This window comes from Haematobia irritans, chromosome 4, assembly GCF_050003625.1.
Source record: "Haematobia irritans isolate KBUSLIRL chromosome 4, ASM5000362v1, whole genome shotgun sequence".
Classification (NCBI taxonomy): domain Eukaryota; kingdom Metazoa; phylum Arthropoda; class Insecta; order Diptera; family Muscidae; genus Haematobia; species Haematobia irritans.
This window is the reverse complement of record NC_134400.1, coordinates 213,294,685-213,319,856: the sequence shown is the minus strand read 5'-3', so window position 1 is coordinate 213,319,856 and position 25,172 is coordinate 213,294,685. Positions and strand designations below refer to the sequence as shown.

The 25,172-nt window shown below is 31.5% G+C and overlaps 1 protein-coding gene across 1 annotated transcript; it reads left to right on the top strand.

The window, feature by feature from the left end:
* The first annotated feature begins 16,859 nt into the window (after positions 1-16,859).
* On the top strand, positions 16,860-23,753 carry LOC142234164 (uncharacterized). Its single transcript, XM_075305243.1, has 3 exons — positions 16,860-19,191; positions 23,083-23,317; positions 23,520-23,753. The coding sequence occupies exons 1-3, from the start codon at positions 17,137-17,139 to the stop codon at positions 23,558-23,560; spliced, it is 2,331 nt and encodes a 776-aa protein (XP_075161358.1). The 5' UTR covers positions 16,860-17,136; the 3' UTR covers positions 23,561-23,753.
* The last annotated feature ends 1,419 nt before the right edge of the window (positions 23,754-25,172 follow it).

Genomic DNA, 25,172 nt, shown 5'->3' with positions numbered 1-25,172 from the left:
CGGGCTTAAATTAAAAAAAATCTTCTGTTTTAGTTCCCACATATTCCATAAATAGGCTTGCTTTTCTTACAGATATACCGGTATTTTATTATAATGGACTGAAAACTCTAAGATATCCTGAAACAATCAGGTCGACACTACACCTAACATAACCACTGTAAATTTGGTAACTCAGCATGTCAGGTCCCCGAAGTAATTTTTTTTTGTTTATCTTTAATAAAGCAAGGAAGCGTTGAATCATAATGGAAAGTGAACCTAAAATAACGGTTTGCTACAATTCCTGACCTTGCCAGTGTAATCTTGTTAAACCTGAATGTCAGGTCCCCGAAGTAAATTGCTCTTGAATACGTCTCCAACAAGGCGAGGAAGCGTTTTTCCAGATATACCCCTTTGGTATCATAATGGACTGAATAGTCTAAGTGAGCCCGAAACAAACGGGTTGCCACTATACCAATCCTAATCAGTGTAAATTTGGTAACCCTGCATACCAGGTCCCCGAAGTAAATTGATCTTGAATTAGTCTCCAACAAGGCGACGAAGCAATTTTTACAGATACCAGTTTGGTATCTTAATGGACTGAATAGTCTAAGTGAGCGTGAAACAAACGGGTTGCCACTATAGCAATATAATAAATAAATATAAAATTGGTAACCCCACATGTCAGGTCCCCGAAATAAGTGGCTCTTGGATTAGTCTTGAATAAGGTGAGGAAACGAAATAATTATGAAACCTAACGTATTTCCTCAGTGTTACTCAAATCTTCAATATGATATTATTCACATACACAGAGTTGATACACCCAGAAAAAAGTGCCTTCGGAACTAAAGGAAAAATGTTCATAAATTTAGTTTAGCCAATTTATTTACATTAAGTTAAATTTTTGTTTAAAATAATAAAATTTACTTGCTTCGGTAAAAAAAGACCTAAACTAAAAGCAGTTAGGAATAGTTTATTAACTAGAATAAGGCATGGAATTTTACTAATACTGATTTCTTCGCTGGGTATAAGAATTTACTATCGAAAAAGAAAATTTTATACACTGATAACAAAGCATTCGTAAAACTAAACAAAACACCGAACTAAAACCAAGTTTCCTCAAATTTAGTAAAATTTCTTATAAAATGATAATTCTGACTTTCTTTATTATAGATTGGCATAGAAAAATATTTTAGTTCATTCGTACTAAGAAGTATTCAATCCTTTTAAAAGTTAAGGAGACACACTTGTTAGAATATAGGAAATTTTCCTATATTTCTTTTATCTACCTGTAACCGATACCTGTCATCGATGTAATCGATATGTTTGCACGTGGGTTGTTTATTTAGTTGGAATCGCGTTGTTATGATATACGGTGGGATTGTTAAAAAATAATATAGTAAAATAATATAATAAATAACAAATAAAATATATAAAATATTTGTTATTTTAAATTAGTGAGAAAAAATTACGTTCGTGATGGTGTAAAGGGTGATACGGTCAAAATTTTGTCAATATAAACTTGACGTATTTCTCTCAATTTTGCATTTAAAAAAACTGAACACCCCTCATTTTGAAGGTGTGTGTGTGTGTGTAGAATGTTCCTTCTATTTTGATTTTGGAATTCACTCTTCAGTTGTCAAAATGCCGTCCAAGCAAGAAGAGCAGCGTATCAAAACTGACGAAGTTTGACTGCGTGGTAATGGACGACGAAACCTACGTCAAAGCCGACTACAAGCAGCTTCCGGGACAGGAGTTTTATACGGCAAAAGGAAGGGGAAAGGTAGCAGATATTTTCAAGCACATAAAACTGTCAAAGTTCGCAAAGAAATATCTGGTTTGGCAAGCCATCTGTACCTGTGGCTTGAAAAGCAGCATTTTCATAGCTTCCGGGACTGTCAACCAAGTAATTTACGTGAAAGTGTGTTTGAATAAAAGTCTGCTGCCTTTCCGTACTGTTTTGGCCGGATTTGGCATCTTGCCATTACGGTAAAAAGGCCATGGAGTGGTACGCCGCCAACAACGTGTAGGTGGTTCCCAAGGACAAGAACCCTCCCAACACGCCAGAGCTCCGCCCAATTGAGAAATACTGGGCTATTGTCAAGCGGAACCTAAAGAAGACCAAAAAAAACTGCTAAGGACGAGCAGCAGTTCAAGGCAAACTGGCTTTATGCGGCGAAGAAGGTGGACAAGGTGGCTGTACAAAATCTGATGGCAGGTGTCAAGCGTGAGGCCCGGCAATTCGGATTTGGAAAAGCGAAAGCCTAACTGAATATTTTTCCTGAATTTTAGACTAATTGAACTTGAAAAAGAAATTTAATTTGATTTTTTAAATAAACGATTTCACCGATTTACACGCGTTTTCCCTTGACCAAATTTTGATCGTATCACCCTTTATAAAGAAAGAAAACAGAATAACAACCCCTTCATTCGTCTTCATTTTGGAATCTTCAATTAACAGGTAACATTTAGTGACGCTAACCTTTTGGGAAAAAATTGGTTTATGATTTTTTTATATTTGTAGGTATTGAAATTGTAAAAGGAGGACAAAATCATTACGCAGCAACTTATTAAAAGTGAAAGGAAGAAAAATTGGAAATAGTGGAATAATAAACTAATATATCAAGGCCAGTCGATGCTGTTGATTCTTAATAAATATATTTAATATATTAATAAAACGTGTATTTTATTGAAGAAAAAATTGCCTATATAAATAAGTAAAATTGTATTTAAAACCGAAGGTAAGCAGTTGTAAGTTTAAAGTAAAAAAGTTTACCACAAATAAGTAAGATTTGTCCCAATGAATGAAAAAAGTTCAACAAAATCATTCCATATATGAATTCAATTCAGTTAAATTTTTTCATTCTGTAGTATAGTGGTACATAAATATATGAAAATGTTAACTAATATATGGAATGCATTCTACCTAATTTCAACGAAAATCACATCGTTCAAAAAAATAAAAATGTCTTTGGCGCTATACGAAGTTCAACTTTCTTCACAATGAGTTCATTTTAACTTAAAGAAGGGGTCACTTTTTTCTGGGTGTACGATCGTTATTTAATTTCATTTGAATATTTAATAATTTTAGTAGATTTGATTTTAATTTATCCATTATATGCATTCGCTTGGGCTCTCTCTGAGTGCTGCGTTCACATCAACATCACGAAACATTTTAATCATTCAAGATGATGCCATGTCTAACATGAATCCAAACAACCATTCAGCCTTAACTTCCAGTATTCAGTGGAAGATGAATTCATTATAAAATTGACACTTTGTAGTAATGATGAAGTGTAGCATCGTATACAACGCATACAAAAATACTTAAGAGATTCATGAGAAATGAACGGATGTAATTCAATCATCTGAGATTCCACCCACCATCATTCAAGATAATTATGCTAAAATTATTTTAATTCAATAATCGCCGTTGCAACATCATTTCCCATTTGTATTTTCTTGTATATGATAAAAATGTGTTTGTGACCTAGTTTGGACCATGGTAATTACTTAACTAGTGATTGTTATAGCGAGATATCCATCCTTTAAAAAATAGAAAAGAAAATCAACTAATGCAGAATGGACATGTGTACTCGGCACTGTCACATTAAAAAACCATGTGGGGAATGGATCCGATCCGGCGTAATACTAATCTCATTTTTACCGACTCAGAGCAATAGTCAAAACAATGCTTGTTTTAATTGGTTACCCTTCGTGTCAGATACCCCTGGATTCTATAAGGCAGATCCTATCGTCTAATACCAGGAACGTATTTTATGTGAATATAGAACTGATAAGCCATTTTGTTGAGAGATTTGTGGCAGTCAGTTTTCTGTTGGGGATGAAATTAAATTTTCGACTCGTCGATTTTGTCGAAATCAACTTCTTGTAATTTTAAAAAATAAAATACGACTAATCGCATTTCGAATTTTTTGATAAAAAAAAATACAAAATGCTTTAAATTTTGTCAAAATTTTATTTCTATAGAAAATTTTGTCAAAATTTTATTTCTATAGAAAATTTTGTCAAAATTTTATTCTATAGAGAATTTTGTCAAAATTTTATTTCTATACAAAATTATGTCAAAATTTTATTTCTATAGAAAATTTTGTCAAAATTTTATTTCTATAGAAAATGTTGTCAAAATTTTATTTCTATAGAAAATTTTGTCAAAATTTTATTTCTATAGAAGATTTTGTCAAAATTTTATTTCTATAGAAAATTTTGTCAAAAATTTATTTCTTTAGGAAGTTTTGTCAATATTTTATTTCTATAAACAATTTTGTCAATTTTTTATTTCTATAGAAAATGTTCTCAGATTTTTATTTCTATAGAAAATTTTGTCACAATTTTATTTCTGTAGAAAATTTTTTTATATATTTATATAGAAAATTTTGTCACAATTTAATTTGTATAGAAAATTTTGTCAAAATTTTATTTCTATAGAAAATGTTGTCAAAAATTTATATCTATAGAAAATTTTGTCAAAAATTTATTTTTATAGAAAAATTTTGTCAAAAATTTATTTCTATAGAAAATTTTGTCAAATGTTTATTTCCATTGGAAATTATTTCCAAATTTTATTTCTATAGAAAATTTTGTCAAAATTTTATGTCTAAGAAAATTTTATCAAAATTTATTTCTACAGTTCAATTTCTATCGGCTCAATTTTAATGCTACTTTTCGTTAATATTTCGAAACTTTTTCAACCACTGTGCTGAAACGTATCATCCAAAGATCATTCCCAACATCTATACGTGCCTCATTGAGTAGAGTAGAGAAAATGTACAGTATCAATCCCGCCAGATTTTTGCTCTTTCTTAACAATTCCAAATTGTCAATCCTATTGGTTTATCTTCCCATCAAACCCTCATCGCAATTTAGCAGCATGATCTCTTTTCATGTTCTACCACCAGTTTTGTTTGTTCAGTTTCATTTAATTTCTCTAACCCAGATTCAAGTACAAATATCTCAAAAATTTTAATTTTTAACACGCAATAAATTTTAAATGTTCAGAACAAGTTCATTTCGCTTTCGTTTTATTTAGGTTTCGGATGAAAAAAAAAAACACAAAAGACTTGGGATCGATGAATGGGAAAGTCATTGATAAAATGAATATGACACTCCTTCAATATTCTTTCATTCACAAGGCCGTCGATCATGGCATGTTCACATCGTTATGGAAACATTTGACCACATTTCAGGATAGACTAACTGTGTTGGCAGCTAGTCACACCACCACCATCCAGTTTTCCATCACTAGTTTTTCTTTGGTCAATAAAATCTCATTAAATGTCTAAATGACCATGATTATGTTGCACATGTGGAAAATCAAGTTGCCGCAGAATGCATCATTGAAATCTTCACCACAAAGACGAATGAATGGTCACTTAATCTTACATCGAGTGGCTCTATTTCCTGTATTGGTGTTCTTCACAATGATAGTTCTTCGGTTATCCAGTTTTACGACATGGGAATCATGAGAGAAATGTTGAAATACGGACAAGTCTTGCGATCTTGCTCTGCACCAGATTCACTACTTGATTTTTGTTGAATCTTTGGTGAATAGGCAAAAAAGATAAGCCTGGAGAATATTCAGGAAACTGAATGATCAATCAAGAACAGTGGAAAACAATGGAAATAAAAATTTGACAAAATTTTATATAGAAATAAAATTTTTATAAATTTTTCTATAGAAATAAAATTTTGACAAAATTTTCTATATAAATAAAATTTGACAAAAATTTCTATAGAAAAAAAATGTTGACAAAATTTTCTATAGAAATAAATTTTGACAAAGTTTTCTATAGAAATACAATTTTGACAAAATTTTCTATAGAAATAAAATTTTGACAAAATTTTCTATAGAAATAAAATTTGCCAAAATTTTCTATAGAAAAAAAATTTGACAAAATTTTATATAGAAATGACACTTTGAGAAAATTTTCTATAGAAATGACATTTTGAGAAAAATTTCTATAGAAATGACATTTTGACAAATTTTCTATAGAAATAAAATTTTGACAAAATTTTCTATAGAAATAAAATTCTGACAAAATTTTCTATAGAAATAAAAATTTCTATAGAAATTAAATTTTGATAAAATTTTCTATAGAAAAAAAATTTTAACAAAATTTTTTGTAGAAATAAAATTTTGACAAAATTTTTTGTAGAAATAAAATTTTGACAAAATTTCTATAGAAATAAAATTTTCTATAGAAATGAACTTTTGACAAAATTTTCTATAGAAATGACATTAGAAATAAAATTTGACAAAATTTTCTATAGAAATAAAATTTTGACAAAAGTTTCTAAGACATTTTGAAAAAATTTTCCATACAAAAAAAAAATTATAGAAATTAAATTTTGATAAAATTTTCTATAGAAAAAAAATTTTACAAAATTTTTTGTAGAAATAAAATTTTGACAAAATTTTCGATAGAAATAAAATTTTGACAAAATTTTCTATACAAATGACATTTTGAGAAAATTTTCTATAGAAATGACATTTTGAGAAAATTTTCTATAAAAAAAAATTTTTGACAAAATTTTCCATAGAAACAAAATTTTGACAAAATTTCTATAGAAATAAAATCTTCTATAGAAATAAAATTTTGTCAAAATTTTATATAGAAATAAATGTTGACAAAATTTTTTTGAAGAAATAAAATTTGACAACATTTTCTATAGAAATAAACTTTTGACAAAATTTTCTATAGAAATAAGATTTTGACAAAATTTTCTATAGAAATAAAATTTGACAAAATTTTCTATAGAAAAAAAAATTTGACAAAATTTTCTATAGAAATAAATTTTGACAAAGTTTTCTATAGAAATACAATTTTGACAAAATTTTTTGTAGAAATAAAATTTGACAAAATTTTCTATAGAAATAAGATTTTGACAAAAGTTTCTATAGAAATAAAATTTGACAAAATTTTCTATACAAATAAAATTTTGACAAAAGTTTCTAAGACATTTTAAAAAGTTTTCCATAGAAATAAAAATTTCTATAGAAATGAAATTTTGATAAAATTTTCTATAGAAATAAAATTTTGACAAAATTTTCTATAGAAATAAAATTTTGACAAAATGTACTATAGAAATGACAATTTGAGAAAATTTTCTATAGAAATGACATTTTGAGAAAATTTTCTATAGAAATGACATTTTGACAAAATTTTCTATACAAAAAAAATTTTGACAAAATTTTCTATACAAATAAAATTTGGACAAAATTTTCTATAGAAAAAAATGGTGACAAAATTTTCTATAGTTTATTTCTATAGAAAATTTTGTCGCCATTTTTTTCTATAGAAAATGACAAAATTGACAAAATTTTCTAAAGAATAAAAATTTTGAAAAAATTTTCTATAGAAAAAAAAATTGACAAAATTTTCCATAGAAATAAATTTTGACAAAGTTTTCTATAGAAATAAAATTTTGACCAAATTTTCTATAGAAAAAAAAATTTTGACAAAATATTTTGTAGAAATAAAATTTGACAACATTTTCTATAGAAATAAGATTTTGACAAAAGTTTCTATAGAAATAAAATTTGATAAAATTTTCTATAGAAAAAAATTGACAAAATTTTTTTTAGAAATAAAATTTGACAAAATTTTCTATAGAAATAAGATTTTAACAAAAGTTTCTATAGAAATAAAATTTGACAAAATTTTCTATAGAAATAAAAGTTTGACAAAAGTTTCTATAGAAATAAAATTTTGACAAAATTTTCTATAGAAATAAAATTTTGACAAAATTTTCTATAGAAATGACATTTTGAGAAAATTTTCTATAGAAATGACATTTTGAGAAAATTTTCTATAGAAATGACATTTTGACAAAATTTTCTATAGAAATGACATTTTGACAAAATTTTCTATTGAAATAAAATTTTGACAAAATTTTCTATAGAAATAAAATTTTGAAAAAATTTTCTATAGAAATAAAATTTTGACAAAATTTTCTATAGAAATAAATTTTGACAAAGTTTTCTATAGAAATAAAATTTTGACAAAATTTTTTGTAGAAATAAAATTTGACAAAATTTTCTATAGAAATAAGATTTTACAAAAGTTTCTATAGAAATAAAATTTGACAAAATTTTCTATACAAATAAAATTTTGACAAAAGTATCTAAGACACGTTTTCCATAGAAATAAAAATTTCTATAGAAATTAAATTTTGATAAAATTTTCTATAGAAATAAAATTTTGACAAAATTTTCGATAGAAATAAAACTTTGACAAAATGTACTATAGAAATGACAATTTGAGAAAATTTTCTATAGAAATGACATTTTGAGAAAATTTTCTATAGAAATGACATTTTGACAAAATTTTCTATACAAAAAAAATTTGACAAAATTATCTATACAAATAAAATTTGGACAAAATTTTCAATAGAAAAAAATGGTGACAAAATTTTTGGTAGAAATAAAATTTGACAAAATTTTCTATAGAAATAAGATTTTGGCAAAATTTTCTATAGAAATAAAATTTGACAAAATTTTCTAAAGAATAAAAATTTTGAAAAAATTTTCTATAGAAAAAAATTGACAAAATTTTCTATAGGAATAAATTTTGACAAAGTTTTCTATAGAAATAAAATTTTGACATGTTTTTTTGTAGAAAAAAAATTTTGACAACATTTTCTATAGAAATAAGATTTTGACAACATTTTCTATAGAAATAAGATTTTGACAAAAGTTTCTATAGAAATAAACTTTGATAAAATTTTCTATAGAAAAAAAATTGTTAAAATTTTTTTTAGAAATAAAATTTGACAAAATTTTTTTTAGAAATAATATTTGACAAAATTTTCTATAGAAAAAAGATTTTAACAAAAGTTTCTATAGAAATAAAATTTGACAAAATTTTCTATAGAAATAAAAGTTTGACAAAAGTTACTATAGAAATAAAAATTTGACAAAATTTTCTATAGAAATAAAATTTTGACAAAATTTTCTATAGAAATGACATTTTGAGAACATTTTCTATAGAAATGACATTTTGACAAAATTTTCTATAGAAATGACATTTTGACAAAATTTTCTATAGAAATAAAATTTTGACAAAATTTTCTATAGAAATAAAATTTTGACAAAATTTTCTATAGAAATAAAATTTTGACAAAATTTTCTATAGAAATAAAATTTTGACTAAATTTTCTATAGAAATAAAATTTTGAGAAAATTTTCTATAGAAATAAGATTTTGAAAAAATTTTCTATAGAAATAAAATTTTGACAAAATTTTCTATAGAAATAAAATTTTGACAAAATTTTCTATACAAATAAAATTTTGACAAAATTTTCTATACAAATAAAATTTTGACAAAATTTTCTATACAAATAAAATTTTGACAAAATTTTCTATACAAATAAAATTTTGACAAAATTTTCTATACAAATAAAATTTTGACAAATTTTCTATACAAATAAAATTAAAGAAAAAAATTTTTTTTGAGAAAAATTTCTATAGAAATAACATTGTGAGAAAATTTTCTATAGAAATAAAATTTTGACAAAATAAAAATTAGTAATGCTAGATAAAATTAATAATGCTGAAGGGTAAAAAAAGGTTAATTTCAATTTCGCCATGTACACTTCCTTCAATTTGGCTACCATTTCGAGAATAATACCCACATCAATAGGCTAGTTCAGGTTCAGCTGGTTCTAAACAAAAATGCCCACACCTTAATTCGCTTGCATTGGATCTCGTCCGGAAAACTATGAAATTGAGGAAGATATCATCATCTAAGTAATATTTAAGTTTTCTTCTGCAGTTTTCAGTTTGTTTCTATATCACACATTTACAAATGCGAATTTAATTCAACTGTAGTGTGATGTAGTAGTAACTGGTTCACCAGCTTTAACACCACAACAATCCATCCTATCCTAGTCACCAATAGCCACCAGCACACGCCTCTATATATGGTCAGTGTAGTAAAAGAATCTAAGTCAATTTCCACACATTGTAATGGATCATATCAATGGACTGATACGAGAGTTGCCTATAATATTTCGGGATTAGAGAACAAAATCAAATATTAATCATCTTTAAACTAAGGCAAATTTTCGTTAAAGTAAAGAAACAAATTTTTGATTTAAAGAAATCGTCCTTAAATTAACTGAAATATTGAATCTTTAGATTTAAGATAAAAACGCTTCAAATATAGGCTAAGACTTATTTTGAGGATTTAGCATCTTTGGTTTAAAGTTGTTTTAGAATTAAGAAAATATTTTTTTACTTCGAAATATCTGTCATACACACAAAAAAATTTTTTTCTGATTCAATCACGAAATTAATTGATCCAATTAATTTTTTAATTGAAATGTCTTCAATCACAGAAATGATAGTATCAATTAAAAAATTAATTGGCAGTCAATTAAAAAAATTAATTGATCCAATTAAATATTTAATTGATACTATTAATTTGTGTGATTGATTTTTATTTCAATTAAACAATTTGTTGAATCAATTAAATTTTTAATTGAATATTTTTTAAAAATCAGTTAAGATTTTAATTGGAAAAATTTTCGTAACATTTTTTTCTGTGTAATTTGGATTTTTAAACTTTATTTGTTTGTACGTGAATAGCTTTATTAATATACCGGAAAAATAAAATGAAAATTCAATAAATGAGATCTGTATCCTAATTTTAATTTTATAAATCCTAGAATTAAAGCCAGATAGGTCGCAAAAAATTTCCTTATTTTAAAGAACTCGCATCTTTGGCTCGGAATCAATACCAACATCCTTAAAGGAAGGTCAAAATCTTTGGATCCAAGTAAACTTTTTTTTAAAGTGTAGGGTCCTCAATCCCCAAATATAAAAGGCACACGTCGTATTTCTAGCTGAGACACTCTTTGTCCCGCCCTTCCCTCTTAGATCCATTGCATCGCATGAGAAAATGTGAGACCAAGAAATGCAAAAAAAAAAAAACAACACAAAACTCTTATGCGTTGTCCACGATTCGAGTAAATACCAGAAGAAATGAAAAGAAACGAAACGAAAACAGATATGCCAAACCTAACTCAATGAGAAAAGAAAAGTTTAAAGAGTCTTTTGTTGTCATGGCCATCGTTGAAACATGGACTTAGTCAATGGAAATAGCTAAGTCGATGTTGCTACATGAAACACATTGGGGTAGGTTAAGTGGTATGCCCGGGACTAAAGAAATACTTCAAATTTAGGAAGTCAGTCCTGAAATATACTTCGTTCGTCTGACATACGACAGATTTATTCCAGTGACAATTTATTTTATTCTATACAATCTTAAAAAAAAGCATTTTGATCTATTGCATTCAGAAAGAAATTTGTTCATGATAGAATTCGTGGCAGGCTTATGTGATTGCTTTAAAGAGCTGAGTATATCAAGAAAATGAATTCGGCGCTAAGAATATGAGCCCCATGAAAATTACCCCGAAAAGCAAAATTAGATGGGACCCCAAAAATTTATATGGAAAACAATAACAACATTTTTTTTTTTTTTTTGGAGAGTAAGTTAATTTTATTTTTGGGCCAATTTGCATTATGAAAATAACCCCCGATATTTCAAATGAAAATAAAACCCAATTTCCTTTAGGGATTGTGCTTCGTTTTCAAGTGGGACCTATTTTCACATTCTGGGAACTATCTACACACTTTTATTGTTCTTAATAGTACTCCGATCCGGCTGAAATTTGGTACATGGTGTTAGTATATGGTCTCTATCAACCATGCAAAAATTAGTCCATATCGGTCCATAATTACATATAGCCCCCATATAAACCGATTCCCCGATTTGGCTTGCGGAGCCTCTAAGAGAACCAAATATCATCCGATCCGACTGAAATTTGGTACGTGGTGTTAGTATATTGTCTCTAACAACCATGCCAAAATTGGTCCATATCGGTCCATAATTATATATAGCCCCCATATAAGCCGATCCCCAGATTTGACCTCCGGAGCCTCTTAGAGGAGCAAAATTTATCCGATCCGGTTGAAATTTGGTACGTGGTGTTAGTATATGGTCTCTAACAACCATGCAAGAATTGGTCCATATCGGTCCATAATTACATAAAGCCCCCATATAAATCGATCCCCAGATTTGTCCTCCGATCCGGTAGAAATTTGGAACATGGTGTTGGAATATGGTCTCTAACAAACACGCAAGAATTGGTCCATATCGGTCAATAATTATATGTAGCCCCCATCTAAACCGTTCCCCAGATTTGATCACCGGAGGCTCTTGGAGGAGCAAAATTCATCCGATCCGGTTGAAATTTGCAACGTGGTGTTAGTATAAGGCCGCTCATAACCATGCCAAAATTGGTCCATATCGGTCTATAGTTTTATATTGCCGATCCCCAATCACACAAAAATTGGTCCATATCGGTTCATAATCATGGTTGCCACTCGAGCCAAAATTTTATTTCTATAGAAAATTTTGTCAAAATTTTATTTCTATAGAAAATTTTGTCAAAATTTTATTTCTATAGAAATTTTTTCCAAATTTTATTTCTATAGAAAATGTTTTCCAAAATTTTACTTCTATAGAAACTTTAAACTTAATTATATACGTATTTAATCGGCCTTTTTATACCCTTCACCACTACTGTGGTACAGGGTATAATAAGTTTGTGCATTTGTATGTAACGCCAAGAAGGAAAAGTCTGAGACCCATCGTTTAGTATACCGATCGTCTTAGAAATAAATTCTGAGTCGATTTTGCGATGTCCGTCTGTCTGTCTGTCTGTCTGTCTGTTGATGTATTTTTGTGTGCAAAGTACAGCTCGCAGTTTTAGTCCGATTGTCCTAAAATTTGGTATAGGGTCCTGTTTCGGCTCAAAGACGATCCCTATTGATTTTGGAAACAATCGGTCAGATTTAGATATAGCCTACCATATATATTTTCACCGATCTGGTCATAATTGGCGTGTATATCAACCGATCTTCCCTCAAATTCCGTACATCCGAATATTTTATGAGTCTCGAAAACTTGCAAAATATCAGCCAAATCGGTTCAGATTTAGATATAGCTCCCATATATATATATATATATATATATATATATATATATATATATATATATATATATATATATATATATATATATATATATATATATATATATATATATATATATATATATATATATATATATATATATATATATATATATATATATATATATATATATATATATATATATATATATATATATATATATATATATATATATATATATATATATATATATATATATATATATATATATATATATATATATATATATATATATATATATATATATATATATATATATATATATATATATATATATATATATATATATATATATATATATATATATATATATATATATATATATATATATATATATATATATGGCCATCGTTGAAACATGGACTTAGTCAATGGAAATAGCTAAGTCGATGTTGCTACATGAAACACATTGGGGTAGGTTAAGTGGTATGCCCGGGACTAAAGAAATACTTCAAATTTAGGAAGTCAGTCCTGAAATATACTTCGTTCGTCTGACATACGACAGATTTATTCCAGTGACAATTTATTTTATTCTATACAATCTTAAAAAAAAGCATTTTGATCTATTGCATTCAGAAAGAAATTTGTTCATGATAGAATTCGTGGCAGGCTTATGTGATTGCTTTAAAGAGCTGAGTATATCAAGAAAATGAATTCGGCGCTAAGAATATGAGCCCCATGAAAATTACCCCGAAAAGCAAAATTAGATGGGACCCCAAAAATTTATATGGAAAACAATAACAACATTTTTTTTTTTTTTTTGGAGAGTAAGTTAATTTTATTTTTGGGCCAATTTGCATTATGAAAATAACCCCCGATATTTCAAATGAAAATAAAACCCAATTTCCTTTAGGGATTGTGCTTCGTTTTCAAGTGGGACCTATTTTCACATTCTGGGAACTATCTACACACTTTTATTGTTCTTAATAGTACTCCGATCCGGCTGAAATTTGGTACATGGTGTTAGTATATGGTCTCTATCAACCATGCAAAAATTAGTCCATATCGGTCCATAATTACATATAGCCCCCATATAAACCGATTCCCCGATTTGGCTTGCGGAGCCTCTAAGAGAACCAAATATCATCCGATCCGACTGAAATTTGGTACGTGGTGTTAGTATATTGTCTCTAACAACCATGCCAAAATTGGTCCATATCGGTCCATAATTATATATAGCCCCCATATAAGCCGATCCCCAGATTTGACCTCCGGAGCCTCTTAGAGGAGCAAAATTTATCCGATCCGGTTGAAATTTGGTACGTGGTGTTAGTATATGGTCTCTAACAACCATGCAAGAATTGGTCCATATCGGTCCATAATTACATAAAGCCCCCATATAAATCGATCCCCAGATTTGTCCTCCGATCCGGTAGAAATTTGGAACATGGTGTTGGAATATGGTCTCTAACAAACACGCAAGAATTGGTCCATATCGGTCAATAATTATATGTAGCCCCCATCTAAACCGTTCCCCAGATTTGATCACCGGAGGCTCTTGGAGGAGCAAAATTCATCCGATCCGGTTGAAATTGGTGTTAGTATAAGGCCGCTCATAACCATGCCAAAATTGGTCCATATCGGTCTATAGTTTTATATTGCCGATCCCCAATCACACAAAAATTGGTCCATATCGGTTCATAATCATGGTTGCCACTCGAGCCAAAATTTTATTTCTATAGAAAATTTTGTCAAAATTTTATTTCTATAGAAAATTTTGTCAAAATTTTATTTCTATAGAAATTTTTTCCAAATTTTATTTCTATAGAAAATGTTTTCCAAAATTTTACTTCTATAGAAACTTTAAACTTAATTATATACGTATTTAATCGGCCTTTTTATACCCTTCACCACTACTGTGGTACAGGGTATAATAAGTTTGTGCATTTGTATGTAACGCCAAGAAGGAAAAGTCTGAGACCCATCGTTTAGTATACCGATCGTCTTAGAAATAAATTCTGAGTCGATTTTGCGATGTCCGTCTGTCTGTCTGTCTGTCTGTCTGTCTGTCTGTCTGTTGATGTATTTTTGTGTGCAAAGTACAGCTCGCAGTTTTAGTCCGATTGTCCTAAAATTTGGTATAGGGTCCTGTTTCGGCTCAAAGACGATCCCTATTGATTTTGGAAACAATCGGTTCAGATTTAGATATAGCTACCATATATATTTTCACCGATCTGGTCATAATTGGCGTGTATATCAACCGATCTTCCTCAAATTCCGTACATCCGAATATTTTATGAGTCTCGAAAAACTTGCAAAATATCAGCCAAATCGGTTCAGATTTAGATATATCTCCCATATATAGCTTTCGCCCGATTTACACTCATATGACCACAGAGGCCAATTTTTAACTCCGATTTAGTTGAAATTTTGCACAGGGAGTAGAATTAGCATTGTAGCTATGCGTGCCAAATTTGGTTGACATCGGTTCAGATTTAGATATAGCTCCCATATATATATATATATATATATATATATATATATATATATATATATATATATATATATATATATATATATATATATATATATATATATATATATATATATATATATATATATATATATATATATATATATATATATATATATATGTTTATATATATATGTATATATATATGTATATATATATATGCCATCGGCAAGTGTTACCGCAACCCAAGTAATTCGATTGTGGATGACAGTCTTCAGTAGAAGTTTCTACGCAATCCATGGTGGAGGGTACATAAGCTTCGTCCTGGCCGAACTTACGGCCGTATATACTTGTTTTTTTTTTTTTTTTTTTTTTAATTTTACCATTCGCCTAGATTTGGGGAATCGAACCTCCGACCATGCAGTCACACTATCCACTAGGTTATGCAGCTGTTATTATCATCAACAGACGATTATCGCTATAGCCGTCAACGCACAAGCAACGCAAACAGTCAAGCAATTATATTTATAGAGCATAGTTTCGGACGCGAGCCGATGTAACAAAACTTAATTTAACAGAAACATAGCTGTTACTGTTAAATAAAAATGGAAAACGGGATCAGATTAAAGTAGTTCCTCTATGAGCCTTCCCATGTTAATTCTGGGGAAGACCGGTTTATATGGGTGGTATATATAATTATGGTCAGATATGTACCAATTTTGGCACGGTTGTTAGAGGCCATGTAGCAACCAACATCACGTATCAAAGTTCCTATTCTAGGAGACTCTGAAGTCAAATCTGGGAATCGGTTTATATGAGGGCTTTGTACAATTATGGACCAATTTTTCCATGGTTGTTAGAGTGCATATACTAACACCACTTACCAAATTTCAACCGGATCGCATGGAATTAGCTCCTCCAAGAGGTTCCGGAGGACAAATCTGCGGATCGTTTGAATGGGGGCTACAACTAAACATAGTTCGATGTAGTCCATTTGCAATACCATGTTTCAAGTCGACAGCTTGTTTCGTTCGGAAGTTAGTGAAATTTCAACAGACGTACAGACATCGATAGAATTTCACTACGACCCAAAATATTTAAACTTTATGTGGTCTGCTACCCCCTTTCTATGGCGGAGGGTACAAAAAATTAAGCACTTTACATTGTTACCATACATATAAGCCAATAAAAATGTCTTTATTATTTCATTTTGTCCTTGTACAATAAAAAGCTAAATTTTTTTTTGAGAATTTCTCCCCCACTGTGCCCACTCTGTTTAAAGACTCATTGGCCCCCAGGTAAAAGTTTAAGAAGTGGCAAACCAAACAAACACTAACTGCACACACACACACAAATACACTCTCAACACAACAACTTCAATAGGCTAAGAGCTCAGGTAAGAGCCACTACATGAACGGTACTTCAAATGTAAGTCAGACGTTGCTTAAAGAAGACGTTTACACGATAACGAAGCGGAATAAAACAAACGTCAAAGTCAATGCGAAATTAATCCACAATACTCAAATTGAAAAAAAAAAAAACAAAATCCAATAATGATTTTGAAATTTTAACGGATAAAAGTGAATATAAAATAAAATTTTTAATACGGATTTCCCAAAAGGAAACAGAGAAAACAAAAGTGGTGTGATTTAAGAAAAGAAAACGAAAAAAATCCAAAGTTATTAAAATGTCTAAAATCCAATTAATTTGTGTATTTATGATTATGGTCATTTATGGTCTTGGCCATCAAGTTCATGGCCAAGAAAGTGATGTTGTAACAGAAAGTGAAGTTTTTACCACTGGATTACCCATTTCGACAAAAGACGACGACAAATCGAATCAATCGACAACGCCAACAACCACAACGGAGCCATCTTCGACACGTTCCGGGCGACTTTTGAAATATCCTCATCGCTTGCCCTTGCATGTGGTTCCACGTCGTCGTCATCATCCTGTACAAATACGTTCAAGGGCCGATCATTTTCCTGGTCGACCTCAACTTAGACGTGTCCATACGGGAGTATTGGGCCGTCAGCCTTCCGTGCGTTACAACTACGATTCTCTGAAATCCTCGAAATATCTCACATCTAAGGGTTCTCCTACACATTATGCCTCCAAGGGGAATTCATTGAAACAACAATTAATGGACTTGCATCCAAATGGGGTGCATGTTCCAGCCTTATCTCAGCAATATGTACAAAATTTTAAGGCCTCTCCCAATTACAATGGAAAAGTGGTCATACATCCTGTTACAGATTCGAAACAGCAGCTGGGTCAATCACCAGAAAATTCCTATACCCAATATATTAAACCACAACATCAGCAGCAATTGGGTCAGCAACAATCTTTGGGAGCCGCCGCCGCCACCATTAATCAGCAACCACCACAGGCTGAGTTACAATATCCCGAGTTTAAACAATACCCCATTCCTGATCAACAAAAAATGCAGAAATACAATGAACAGCATGAGAAATATCTGCAGCAACAGCAGCAGCAATATCTTAAACCCCTAGACCCGGTGGCCTACTATCAACAGCAATATGAACAGCAACAGCAGCAGCATCAATTGGTTCAGCAACAAAAATCCTCGTATTCAGTTCATCAACCTGCCTATGTAGCTGCTGCAGCAGCTGTCCCAGCTGCTACTCAAAAACCAGTCCTGCAATCATACCATCATCATCACCATAATATTCCACCGTCCATACCCATTCACAATGTGGAAACTTCATTGGCCAACTCATCTCCCACATTACAGGCACAATCTTCTTATGGTCATGGCCTAACGGCCAGCAACCCCCAATCCCCACCAGCGAAAATGTATTCCGTCTATGAAGAGAACGATATGACCGAGTTGCAAAATAATGACTACCAAACTCTTCACTATGATCATCTGGAGAAGGAGGCCCAGGAATATTTACGTTTCATGAATACCAATGAGTATTTCCTACCCAAACGTGATCCCAACTATAAAAAAATTGATGAGGAAAATGATCGCAGACAGCAATACAATCTACAACAGCAGCAAGCCTCCTCCTCCTCATCTGCAGGCTATGCTCCAGCAACATTTCAAGAAAATCATCTAGCCGATGTAGCTCCTTCAACCTTCCCGAAATTGTCATACCAAACAAAATTTCAAAATTCCCAGGAAGATCAATTACTACAGCATCAACAGATACACTATGGGCAACATAAAGATTCTGCATCAGCGGCTTCCTCCCTAACGCCCTTCAATAGTCAACCCATAGAAGTTTCCAAACTTTTCTATCAAGATCAAACAAATAATAATCAACAAGGTTCCGGGTCCACAGTGGTTCGAACCAGTTATCAAACTGGCTACAATGCCAATCAGATAGTGGTTAACTCTCAGGATAGTAAAGTTACCAAATATATAGGATCCACACAATCCCCCGTAAGTGTTAACCATGTCTACAGTCAAGTTCGGCAATCACCCCAAAGTAGTCTTACTCCCGAGCCTTTACGATTTGAATTTACCGAAAGGGATGCCATGATTGGTGGCTTCTCATTTACCAATGCCCCAAAGTCTCATTTGAAATATAAGGCCGTTGATACACCTATTACACCGACATTTCAAGAAGTTACCCTCAATCCTGCACCCACAACAGCACGGACAGTATTAGCTACGACATTACGTTCTTCAACTTTCCACAATGGTGGTATAAAGCCAGTGGTTGAAATTGAAGATGATCCAGAAGATGGTGATGATATGCAATCTGCAGGAACGGTAAGTTAATGTGAGAAATTTTCTGAAGAACATCCCCTATTATCACAGAATATAATAACTTTTCCATATAGTTTGTAATGCTTCAAAACCCCCATAATCTCTTTGTGAAAACTCAAATGTTCATATAGGCTAAAAATTGAGGTTTCGTTCTTTTGTGAATTTAGCAGCTGTTTTTTGTTTACAATAAGAAAAGGGTAGACATTGGAGTATTTTTCAGTTTACCCTGAATATTATAATTTTCACATAACATAAAATGAGTTGTTGAGCATTTGGTTTCTTTGAATTTAACTTAAGAATGAACAATTAAGTTCCATTACTTTTTGACCATCATGTAGACTTCTCCGAATGTGAAAACATTAAGGAAGACATAACAGGTTGGCTGATAAGTCCCCGGTCTAACAAAGACAAACCACATTTTTTTGTCAAAATTCGTTTTTATTATTCAACATAGTTCCCTTCAAGAGCGATACAACGATTATAGCGACCTTCCAATTTTTTGATAACATTTTGGTAGTACTCCTTCGGGTTTGCCTCAAAATAGGCCTCAGTTTCGGCGATCACCTCTTCATTGCAGCCAAATTTTTTCCCTGCGAGCATCCTTTTGAGGTCTGAGAACAAGAAAAAGTCGCTGGGGGCCATATCTGGAGAATACGGTGGGTGGGGAAGCAATTCGAAGCCTAATTCATGAATTTTTGCCATCCTTCTCAATGACTTGTGGCACGGTGCGTTGTCTTGGTGGAACAGCACTTTTTTCTTCTTCATATGGGGCCGTTTTGCCGCGATTTCGACCTTCAAACGCTCCAATAACGCCATATAATAGTCATTGTTGATGGTTTTTCCCTTCTCAAGATAATCGATAAAAATTATTCCGTGCGCATCCCAAACAACAGAGGCCATTACTTTGCCACGCTTCGGAGACGGTTCACCGGTCGCTGTCCACTCAGCCGACTGTCGATTGGACTCAGGAGTGTAGTGATGAATCCATGTTTCATCCATTGTCACATATCGACGGAAAAACTCGGGAGTATTACGAGTTAACAGCTGCAAACACCGCTCAGAATCATCAACACGTTGTTGTTTTTGGTCAAATGTGAGCAAGCGCGGCACCCATTTTGCACAGAGCTTCCGTATATCCAGATATTGATGAATGATATGACCAACACGTTCCTTTGATATCTTTAAGGCCTCTGCTATCTCGATCAACTTCATTTTACGGTCATTCAAAATCATTTTGTGGATTTTTTTGATGTTTTCGTCGGTAACCACCTCTTTCGGGCGTCCACTGCGTTCACCGTCCTCCGTGCTCATTTCACCACGCTTGAATTTTGCATACCAATCAAATATTGCTGATTTCCCTGGGACAGAGTCCGGAAACTCATTATCAAGCCAAGTTTTTGCTTCCACCGTATTTTTTCCCTTCAGAAAACAGTATTTTATCAAAACATGAAATTCCTTTTTTCCATTTTTTTCACAATAGCAAAAGTTGCTTCACAAAAGACGCTCTATCTCACAAACTAATTGACTTACAGACGTCAAATTTTGACATGAATCATTTGAAGGTTAATACTATATAAAAATAACATGCATTTAATATTAGCGACGCCATCTATGTGTCAGACCGGGGACTTATCAGCCAACCTGTTATATGCAAAGGCATACTCACGTATACTCTCTACAAGGAGAACAATCAAAAGGTTGACAAAAAATAAGGTTATTGTACTAACCCTGCCAACATTTGTTTTTTAAATTTGACGGCACTTCTGAGAATCCCCACCACGTCGAAAACAGTTGTATACGTCGCAAAAGTGCCGTCACTATTGAGAAGTTGTCCCACGCCAAGTTTCTACAAAAAAGAATCGCATGAGTGCAATTATAAGGTGCTTTTTTAGATACATTTAGAACGACGCCAATAAGAGCCACATCAAACTATAAGAAAAAGTGAATTTTAAGATAGTTGTAAAAGAATCATTGTGGTCAAGTAAAATACTATTGTTTAGATGTTTATTAAATTGAACAAAAATTTATAAATTATTCCAGGTATAACATTTATACGAATAAAAACACTTTAAACATAATGTCTTAACAAAGGAATTATGTTGATTTATAAGTTTGCAATTCTGCTATATTCGGACGATGCTCCAGCGTCTTGATGTTGTTTATTCTTGATTCAGGCAACGTGCTTGTAAAAATATCTGAAAAACTATCACTTTATTCCTTTTGGAAAGTCGAAAATTGTTAACCAATATACCTTTCACAATTTTACATGTAGTAACTATGTTTTCAGCACTTAATTTTTTTTTTATTATAATAAGCTAGTTGCGTTTGGTGTTCCACAAAATATAAAATGGCTCTTGTAATAATAGTGATGACAAACTACTTTCATGTACATTTCGTACTTTTTGATACGCTTCCCCCAACACACGATTGTTAACTGCAGTTCTCGAAATTACACCCTCTCATAGAAGAAGAAATTAACTAAAATTAAAGAAGAAAATCATTGGCGCCAAATCATGACCATTTTAACCATACAGTAGTTCATTCTTACTATTTTTGGGAATCGTACGAAAATGTTCATTTGCTTTAGTTCATATTGAACTTATGTGTACGGTCATTGAACTTTATATTCACGTTTAGTTCTTAAAATGTTTGTGACATACTTAAAAAAACGACATTTTCATTGGGCTGTGGAAAATTTCGCAAACAATAATAAAATTTAACTACAAACTAATAATTTTTTTGCAATAAAAATAAGTTTAATTTAGCGTTAGTTTAACTACGGAAATTTTTTCTGTGTACATAACATTAAGTTATAGTGGTAATCTATTCCCAGCAAAAAAAAATTGGAAGTTCTTCTAAAGGCACAAATTGCGAATTTTTGAAAATATTTGAGGTTTCGCGGAAAAGCGTTAGAATGCATTAAAAAATCATTTAAAAAAAATTATAAAAATTATTTATTTGGAAAAATTCAGAGCACACCCTAAAAAGTGCTTCAAATTCAATGGAACGGATGTTGAAATGGTGGACATCTGTTCTATGACAAGCCCATGAAAAATGCATCGCTTCTGCTCCAATTTTGCACCACTTCCGGATCCAAAAAGAACATTTTCACTTAAATTTTTTGGCGAAGCTTTTCTCTGTGGTTATTTAAGGCTAACTTATGGCGATTTCGATAGGGAAAAAGGTGCAACATTCTCGAAATTGATTGCAAAATATGAGGGACACTGTTTTAGCTTTTGGCTCCTGTATCCCTCACAATATTATAAATTAACAATAACTTTGAAATGACCAAAATACAATGAGGGAAAAAGTAGAGTAACACCAAGGCAACATATTTTTTGCGAAACGAAAACGCCCTTAGTGTGTAAACATAATCATTGCGAAAGGCAGTACGCAAAACACTTATTTACGTGCATTTCTTATGGGCAAGCCAAAAAAAACCGCGACGGAATACCGTGATGGCTAGCAGCATGTCGTGAAATTAAAATCTATTTTAATTCCTTGGCGGAAAATGGGATTGTGTTGCCAATGCTCACCACTAGGAATTGTTGTTGCCAGGCCAAGTGGAAATTCGCTCTTCTTGAAATAATTCTTAAAAAATTAAAACTATATCGATAAAGATTGTGTTGACCCCTAGGGTACACCAATAGTTCTAATTTGTGTTACCAAGGGTTTCTTGAGCTTCCGCCCTAAATACTGAAAAAAACCTAATTTCAAAAACATTTTTTTAAACCACCAAACTACGAAATCTTTGGCTCTGATTCCAGACAAAATTTTGCTTCTATTAAAATGCATGATGGAGGCATTGTATTGAACAGTCTTTCTGACCCTTATAACCATTTTCCAAATTTCTTATTAAATTAATTATTAATATTTTTTTTTTTTTTAATTTAGCATATCTATGGACGCCAGCCATTGCAGAGTAATAAGAAAACTACCAGTCCTATTGGCACCAGTAATTCCATAACAACGGAAACTCCACCTAAAGAACAAAAAGACACCGAAGAATATTGTGAACGTATCTGTGCCATAGTCGAGGATGAACATGAGGAAATTGTCTGTGGTTCAGATGGTTACATGTACACTAGTGAAGCCCAAATGGAATGTTATGCCTCATGTTTACATATTGGTAAGTGGTGGGTAATTGGTGCTGATGATTTGCAAAGCATGGTAACCAATTACCTTGAAGGAAAAATGTCTCAAATTCAGATATTAGAAAATATATCCATAAAGTGAATTATGGAATTTTCCGTATTTCTGTATTGGTCCCTTTAATTCACAGTTCCTGGTCACTTAATATGTTCACCTTTGTCTTTTTTTTTACTTTGCAGATATAACGATACAAGGGAAAGGCTCATGTTCGGCGAGATAAACTCCGTTGCAGAGAGGGGATCGATAAGTCCTTGTATAAATCATTGGATGATCTTTCCAACTCTTTCTTTTAGTGAAATAATTTTAATTTATTTTAGTTTTATACGAGAGATACTTAAGTTCTAACATAAGGCTTTGTAAAAAATGACTTCGAAAAAATTATGGAAGAAAAAATTAATTTTTATAAAACAAAATCTTTGAAAGGCATTTGTTTTTTTTGCAAGAGGGTAATATTATTGGTAATGTAGATTAGAGGTGTGCACGTGAGTAATAGTTTACTCACGCACACTCACGCACGATATTGTTTGGTAGGACTCACGCTCACGCACATTCACGAAAAGAAATTTTGTACTCACGCACGAAAATGCGTGACTTACGAAAAATATCGTGACTCACGAAAACTGCCGTGACTCACGAATAGTTTTATGAGTAATTTACCTTAGCGACGTGTCTGAAATCATCATGAGCATTATTAAAATTGCTCATGGTGTCACTAAAATTGTAAATGAGTTTAACTCTTAAGCGTTTTATGTTGGTGAGCAGGATTATTTTCGTGAGCGTAATTATTTACTCACGCACACACATGAAGATATTACTTTCGTGACTCACGCTCACACACGAAATTTTGGTTTATTAATCACTCACACTCACGCACACTCACGCCGTTGCCATGAGCTTGACTCACGACTCACGTGTGAATCACTAAAATTTTCGTGAGTCACGACAATTTTGTGTCACTTGCACACCTCTAATGTAGATATTGCAATGGACCACTTAAACCCAACCCTGGCGAAACTCTGTCTTCAGATGACCGACACTTTGGTAGTTATTTATTGGTAACATTACTGTCCAAAATGTCCCAAATCCAGGTCTCCAAGTCCAGCGGATTGAGATCCGGAAATTTTTGTGGCTATTGTACGGTAGAAATGAAGCGAGGTATATCCTTTTCAAACCATTATTGGTTGAGGCATGCTAAGTGAAATTTTGCTATGGAATGTGAATGGTCTGCGGACGATGTTTTTGTCTGCATAGGGCTTCAATACAGTCCTTTGGGACATTTTCCCGATAATATTCGGTTTTAACATTGACATGAATACGAGTGGTTAGCGTCCATCGGTCGTTATAGGCGGCCCCCACCCCTACTATCGGTGACGACAGAGTTCACCGATAACATATTCGAATATTTGAAGTGTTCTCCTTTCCAAACATTTACGAGCAACGGCAATAAGATATTTAAGCTTGGCTTGCGAATAATTGTTCAATGCAGCGGGATGTCTTTTTCCGGACGAAGATTGAGTTAGAGGAAATGTGCAAAGAAACCTTCTTTTGTCATTATAATGTTAAACTACTGATTTTGGCTGAATTACCTTTTATTGTTGATTATTATGCCATTCTTCAATAATTTTTCTAATAATCAATTAAAGCACTCCAAATTTTCTTAATTAAAAATTTTAAATTAATGTTCGGTTTTCGCCGATTATTGCCGAACATCGGCATCGATCACAAAAAAACCCGCTTCGGTCGAGCTCTAATGTCAATGCGAAGAAAACTCTTATTTCAGTGTACTCATTAGGCTAATCTAATGTGTGGCTTAATGCCTTTGACCCATTCCT